The 7,871-nt window shown below is 36.8% G+C and overlaps 1 protein-coding gene and 1 long non-coding RNA gene across 11 annotated transcripts in view; one reads left to right on the plus strand and one right to left on the minus strand.

Annotated features, from left to right (window-relative positions):
* Positions 1-7,871, plus strand: part of LOC102678757 (glutamate receptor ionotropic, kainate 2) — a 225,162-nt gene that overhangs the window by 199,318 nt on the left and 17,973 nt on the right. For all 9 annotated transcript variants that reach the window (XR_004149996.1, XR_004149997.1, XM_031509125.1 and 6 more), the window contains 2 exons: positions 4,041-4,061; positions 4,309-4,461. Coding sequence is in view for 7 of the 9 variants with exons in the window: in XM_031509125.1 (XP_031364985.1) it covers positions 4,041-4,061; positions 4,309-4,461 (174 nt within the window). In the remaining 2 variants the exon portion in view is untranslated. The remainder of the gene's footprint in view (positions 1-4,040; positions 4,062-4,308; positions 4,462-7,871) is intronic.
* Positions 1-7,871, minus strand: part of LOC116185203 — an 86,402-nt gene that overhangs the window by 28,669 nt on the left and 49,862 nt on the right. The window lies entirely within an intron of this gene.

The raw sequence follows: 7,871 nt of genomic DNA on the forward strand, positions 1-7,871 counted from the left end.
TTTCCCGTCCGAAACTTCGTTAAAAATTTCGGCACTTCTGCAATCGTTTCCTCGAAGAGGACAATCTCGTTTTCGACGAGTGAATCGGGTTTATTCTCCTTTCTCGAAAAGCAATCCTCCTTTTGTCAACGGGACAGCAATAGGTATCGATTCATGCCACGCACCCGGAAGCCGCGATAAAAAGACCCCACGTCGCGGTCACTTACAAAGACTCCTTCTTCTTCTTATGGGAAAAGGCAATCGAAGGCTGGATATTCTTCCTCGAAAGAATTTATTACGGATCGAGTTTAGCAGGATGGAAGAGAAATAGGGTAATTTTTTTAAAGCAGAGATATAATTTGAAATCGTTTCTTCTTTGTATATAATCTTTCAAAATCTTCAGTTTTGTTATTAATTTTAATTTCTAGGTTTGGATGGACTTTTTTTTTTTGTAACAAATTTTAACGGAGAGGAGATCCATTTTAAATATGGATTTTCTTTCCTTTAATCCAAGAGGTAAGAAAGAACATCGATCAACTCTCCCATCAACTCTCTAACTCTCCTTTCAAAAATCGTTGCGATTGAAATTCATCGTTGCGAGAAAAGAGAAAATAATTTGCACCGGCCGACATCTCATCCATTATTGCTGGCAAGAGGGCCAGGCCACGTTCCCGCCGTGGAAAACTCCGCGAAAAAGGATATTCAAGTGGAAGTCCTTGGACGAACTTGTCTCGGGTTAGAGAGCTACTCTTCATAACTGGACTGATTTATTCATTGAACATTCGAGAAAGTTGCCGCTCGCGGAGTTCCACCCGTGACGAGAGAGAAGGATCGCGGACAACCAAAGAAATTTGTATTCTTTCCACGTACAATTAACCCGATTTATCTCGCGAGAGAGATCCTTTCCACGCTGCCTCCGATTTAAAGATCCGCGTGAAAAAAACAAAAAAAAGAAAGAAGAAAAAGAAGAAAAAGAAGAAAAAGAAGAAGAAGAAAAAGAAGAAGTAAAAAGAATGATAATAAGAAGAAAATATAAAAGTAACAAAAACTGTTCTAATTTCACGAGAGAGGATTCGAAGAGGATTTCGATCGGAGGAACAGGGCGAATGGTTCGGCGAATACGAAATCGCGATTATTGTTCGCCGTAATTCAGCTCAATTACACGGTAACAGAAAGTTGTTACTCGTGAAACGAAGGAGGGGTGGAAATGGATCGAGAGAAGGATAGAAGAGGATCGAAGATGAAAACGAGCAACGAAGGTTAGCTGTAGCTACAGCGAAGGAGGGGTATTAGCGATTCCGTACGAGTCGCCGGCTAGGCGAGCGCCGACGAGTATGTAAATACGTGCACATGGATGCGGGAAAATTGAGCGGATGTGAGTAAATGATGGTACGTGACCGATCTTAGAGCGTCGAAAGAGGAGAGAGATCGCGGTTGGAAGGAGGCGAACGCTTGCTTGGTAACCAGCTACGATACTTCGTCGAATAAAAGGAAAACAATTTTCTTTCAGAAAAGTGGAAATTGTTTTCAGAGGCGAACTCGTATATATTTCAACCCTTTCATCGGATGGATAAGGCGTCAGGAGTCGATCCATCTCGACGAAATAATTGAATAGTCTCGCGAAAATTAATTCGCGAGAATTGTTTTAATTATTTTGCGAATATATAATTCAACGAACAGAGAGTCGAGATAAGTATCGTTGAAAATTAATCAGGTAGAGGCTGTTCGCGCTCGCGATAGTTGCTGGTGGTGCTCGATAGGTGTTTGAGTGTGTGTGTAGAATGCTCTTCGACAAATGTCGTAACAAGTGGTGTATTTTCTTAACGATAAGTGTATTACAAGTGGAATACGTGTCTGTACGAATGCTGGGTCTCTCGTAATGTAGATGATCGTGTCGGATACCTGGTTACAAAGAAACTATCCATTTATCCACGTATCCAGCGATCAAAGTATCACGAAGCATTCACAGCGAAGTATTGATTAAATTTTTCCTTAATTTTTAATGAATTTTAATTTTAATGATCCTTCTCGCGATCTTTCCTAAAATTCGAGGAAATCTTTGGAATTAAAGTGATCAATATCGCACGAAGATTCGATGATAATCAGAGACTAATCGTAAATCTTCTCGATCATAGGATGATGCTAGATACCATTGAGTCAATCGTGTCTGAAATACGTCATCCTTCGATTTAAAATTACATTTCTATTAAGCTAGGATATCTTAATATGTATACAGTTTAAACATCAAAAGCAGCCATCTTAGGCAACATCATCCTAGAATTTTTTTATTTGGTTTAATGGGGTTCAGTGACCGTTAATAATGAAAGATTTTCTTCGAATACATGGCATGGCATAAATCTCGAGGCCACTTATGCTCGCGAACAGAGAGAGATCTGGAAAAGTTGATCGGAATTTAGATCGCTCGATCGATAAAAAAGAAGCTGCCAGAGTGACGGCGTAGGCCAACCGATTGAACCGAATGGAATCCGATAATAAGCACGCGTGCATTTCGTGCGTGTATTGTTTCGATAAAAATCCTCGTCCCTTTTTATCGAACAATTCGTGGAAGCTTCCACGCCGGTTCCACAAATCGATTCACCTCTCGCTATTCACCGATCGACGCCCGCCAAATTCAATTTGCCCTTCGACTGTTCCGCGAATTTCCTTTATGACCATCGGCTATTGGTGTACCTTTTGTGTAACGTCGATACGACGTTGCTCGCTCGACAAAAGAACTAAAACGTTCGATGTGGTAACTACACGTTTTCCGGAACGTTTACAGTTTTAAAGTTCTTTCCATTTCCAATATTTCGAACATTTTTACATATTGTTATTACATTTATCGTTCAACTTAGTCAAGACTTATTTGACTTCGCGATGTTCGTATAAGTCAAGTTGCTTGTCTTTTAGTCGATGGTGCTCGTGCAAGACGAGTTATTTAATTTGACGTCATGTTTAAGCAACTTCTTTCTCGAAGCGGTACTTAATATGGTGTCAAAGGATAAATAGTAGTTTGTAGTAGTGTTTGTAATAATAAAAAAATTGCGAGTATAAAGAGTCTCGTAATAATATCGAAACAAAATGATTGAATTAATAAATTGTAACAAAATGAATTGTCAAAATTAAAATAATAAAAATAAAAGTGGTTGTTTTTTTATTTTTTTTATTTTCTCTTTCTCTCATCAAGCGTATGTTGAATCCCTTTCTGTTCATTGATTTATTTGAATTTCTGTCTCCTACAAATTATTAATTTCAAATGCAAATGTCGCATCAAATTGCGGTTCAACGACCAATATTAAATGTCATTATAAATAGATAATTTTTAGAAAGTTTCGATTTTCGCTTCTACTCGGATAGAAGAGACGCCAATTTAACAAAATCGCATTAATTAAATAGGATCGCGTGCACGTGACAAATGATCAGTGTATCTTGTCGAATTACTGATAAATTAGTACGCGCGTGTTGCTATCGACAATTCTAAGTACAGGCAGGAAATGTCTGTTATTCGCCGTATTTATCCCACGATTCGTGATCATTTTCCATGATAAACGTTCTCATTTGCCGCATTCTACTCACGATTACTCGCATCGAAAGGCAATTAATCCTTGATCGAATGCGCAAAAAACATTAACAATCGTTTATTTCTAATATTTTTTCCATTTATTCCGAATGATCCCGATGAAATATGTTTCTCATAACAATTGTTCTTCATGACAATAATAAAAACTATTGGTTAATTTTGACACGAAATTTTTTAACAGTCCAATTTGAGCATCATTGAACGAGAAAATATTTAGAATGTCTCAACTGCTTTTTTACAATGATGCAGATTTATTAAAAAAACAAATAAAAATTTCTGAGACAAGAGGAAGAAGAATAGTTTTTATAATTTTAAAATAATCGAATGGTTTTCGTTAAATAAATTAATATTTATTATGAATTTTTAGTTGTAATTTTACAACAATAGTCTAATAAGATTTTGTAATCAAATTTTTTTAAAAATTAATATTTCGTATTTTATTATATTTATTAATATTTTGTTTCATGTTTACATGGAGCAGAACAACCTCACCTGCATAAAGGTAAGAATTATTATTTAATATTATGCAGTAGGACCAAATATATCAAAAAAAAAAAAAAAAAAAAAAAAGTAGTATAAATTTTCATAGATATTCCAAGTTAATTATCCATTAGATTTTTTAGTTTTCACTATGAAACTAACCAAATTGAAAGTATTTCGTACCCGATTGTTCATTTTATTTCATTTTCAAGCTATTAAATTATTATATTTTTTATTGTTTGTCTCAAAGACTGAAACTTGTCTTCTAGACTGAAACATCGTTAATGTACGACGCTGTGCACCTATTCGCGAAAGCGTTGCACGATTTGGATACGTCCCAGCAGATCGACATCAAGCCACTCTCCTGCGAGTCAACCGATACCTGGCCTCACGGGTATTCACTCATCAATTATATGAAAATCGTAAGTATTTAAGCTACGTGATACGATACATGAAAAATCATCCATATCATCGCGAAAGCTAAAGCACATCTATGAAAAATAGATTTAACGTATGCGAGGAATCTTATTTTTCTCTTCTGTTCCATTTGTTCCAAAGAAAAATGGAAGAAAAATCTGTCGAGATATTCCCCCCGATTGTTCGACGAGAAAGACGTTCAAAGAGCGTCTGCTTTATACGATGTCGCATGTGAAAAGGGGTGTGGGAGGGGAGAGAATTCCATCGGTGCCTTAATTCTATCGCGATATCGTTGGAAAAGATCCAATCGAAAACGAGTGGAACGATGGTCCAGGAAACGATGTTCACGTCACGATGATGACGTCCCGATGGGAGCCTATGACGTAATTGGCGTAAAGAGAAAAAGAAAAAAGAAATGGTGCAATGGGACGGAGGAAATTCTCAGATTAACTTGGTTGCTTTCGAACGTTGCAGCTATTTTTTTTTTTTTTTTTTTTTTTTTTTTCGCTCGCTTCACTCCTTTCTCGCGGGCTTTGCGATAACACTCTTCAAATCATCGCATTATTCTCGCGGGGAATAATGAAATCTCGGTAAAATTTTCAAAAAGCGCAATTTGCGACGAAATCACTTAATTTCGCGAAATTAGGGATAATTTGTCACGTTCAAGCCATTTTCGTGTAAATTCAGATTTTCATTCGCCACTTATGACTTATTATCTCGTTTCTCGTATTTTATCGAAATCGGGATTTTTTCAGCGGGGAAAAAAATGAATTTATTTGAATTTATAATTGATACGTTAACCGGCTATTCTTTCTCTCTCTCTTTTTTTTATATTATTCCACATTAATTTAATTATCTTTTCGTTTGAATTTACCCCAATCAAAATATATTTCGAAACTACATGTAATATATTCTTTATAATAATATAAATAATATAAAAATAATTTAACAATAAAAATCGATCCTGTTAAAAAATTCTCCCTTGCATAATTATATATTTTTTTTCGACGACCACAAAAAATATTCGTTCGAATATAAAAAAATCATAAAGATCAATTGTAAAATCAATCACGCCCAAAAACCAAACCGATTCGAACCAAACCGCAACGCAAACATTGGAAAAAAAAAAAGGAGAGAAAAAAAAAAAAAAAAGAATCTTCCACCAATTTACTCTTTCCTATACCTCATACATATTCACTATTCTATAACACAGTAACCAATGCATTCTCCGTTATCATCCTCGCGATCTGAAACCGGTGAACCGCGACGTCCTCGCCAACTATTTTTCGAAAAATGCATATCTGGGCACACACGCGCACATATCTGGTATTAAAACCAGAGAATATATATATATAGACTCGAACGACCGACAACGATCGAGACATCTTTTTCCCAGGCGAGAGGGGGGAGAAAAAAATCTTGGAATTGGCACGAAATATGCAAAGCAGGCTACTGGTCGAGCCGCGTGCGACCGGTCTAATTGCATCACCGCGTAATTAGAGGTTTGTGGTGGTGCGAAGCCGAGTTTCGAAACCGAGCTCATCGCGACAAAAACGTATCCGCGCAAATTGATATGCAACAATTCCGTTATCGATAAGTATCTTGCGAATGGTTGCTGCGTTTCGATGCGGATAAAGAGAGAGAGGGAGAGAAAGAGAGAAAGGGAGATCGAGAGATAGAAGGATACTAGGTTTATCGCGCAGAAGGGGGAAATTAATTTCGCGGAATTGTGGGCATCGATCGATCGTCCCGGTAACGTAATAAGCCATTATAACGATATGTTTAATCGCACTGTCCCTCTCCGCCTACGAGATCCTGTGTTTATTAACGAACGCCGCGAATACCGTCGCGTGTAAATGCAAACACGGCGCGGAATTATGGAAAGTGTGCCTTTCCATACGATCCACGCGCCACACTTGGTTCGAGAGATGTGTATTTGGTAAATTGAGAAACTTATTTGCACGTGGAAAATATTGGAGAGTGTATCGAGGGAAGGAGATGATTGGACCGGTATATGAATGTATATGTTTAAGGATTAGATGAATAATTAAAAGTTTAATCGAAAGTCCAGTCCAGTTGATGAAAGAGGGGAGGATACTGTGACGAAATTTGTGACAATTTGTCTCGTTTAATTTCCTTTAATACCAAGATATTATTATATCTTTCGTCCATAAATCATCATCATATTAATTTGCAACGAATCTCTTTTAATCTTCTTTTAGCTTTAGTCCAGATATCGCATCTTGCGTTTATACTCGGATTATCCGTAGTTGGAATGATATTATAGTAAAAAAAAAAGAAAGAAGAAATAGTAATTTTATTATTCTTCGAAAAAGGAAGAGGATTTTCAGTGGTGAATCAAGGAGAATCGCAAGGGTGACACGAACATTTCCCTCCAACTGTTCGCGATTGTTCGTCGAACAATGGAAAGTTACGTTCCGGGTTAAACGAAGCCATCCTTCCGTTGACAAATTATGGTTGGTGGTTTTGCGACCGTGAATCTATGATGACGTTCGTGACGTCTACGAATCTACTAGGGACACGGTTGACCGAAGTTCAAATCCTGACCGAGTAACCCGAACTTCGAGAAGGTGAATTGAACCCTCTTGGACGGAAGTGATAGCAAGATTATTAATTGGAAGGCGATGATTATTCCTTTCGGAATATTGGAATTCGGAATATTGGAATATCGCAGTATCGAGAATTTAGATTTGAAATTTGATGGACCGTGAAATTACTTCGAAGCAATGATTTCGAATGGAAAAAGAGATATTTTCGAATTTTATTTAATTCTCTTTATTTGACTCTCGAATGAACTGAGACCTGATGCTTGTAATTTGAAAATTTATCAAATATATTTTTTAATGTAACCACGACTTACATCTAGTTTCAAAGACATTAATAACTAGATAAAAAAAAAGAGAACAAATAAAAACGCTTAGAAAATATAATTATGACGCAGCAAATGATCTTTAACGAGCTTACACAGCTATCCGAGTGCATTATTAACCGTAATGCAGCACTCTAGCGGTGTGGCCGTTTCGAATATCGTTAAAGTTCGCAGCCTAATCGCTTAAAGCATCAAGTATCTTAAGCGTAAAGTTCCTGATAGAATAGTTACCACGATTCAGCCTCGAATGGGCTACGAGTTCTTCCCGAAAACTATTTCGAGATAACGATGGTTAAAGTTTTGCCGCTTTGTTGTTGTCTAACAAGCAATTTTAATTGGATGCGCGATAAAACGAAAATCGAAAACGTTCCTGGCGTGCAAAACCGATTTCTTCTCTACGAATCGAATCGCGTAACGAACCGATATCCTTTTCCGTCCAATTCGAATAATTGGCGTGCGTATATTTCATTTTCAACGAAATTTTCAACGAAAAAAAAAAAAAAAAAAAAAAAAAAAAAAAAAAAA

The sequence above is a fragment of the Apis dorsata genome, unplaced genomic scaffold, assembly GCF_000469605.1.
Source record: "Apis dorsata unplaced genomic scaffold, Apis dorsata 1.3 scaffold_127, whole genome shotgun sequence".
Taxonomy (NCBI): Eukaryota; Metazoa; Arthropoda; class Insecta; order Hymenoptera; family Apidae; genus Apis; species Apis dorsata.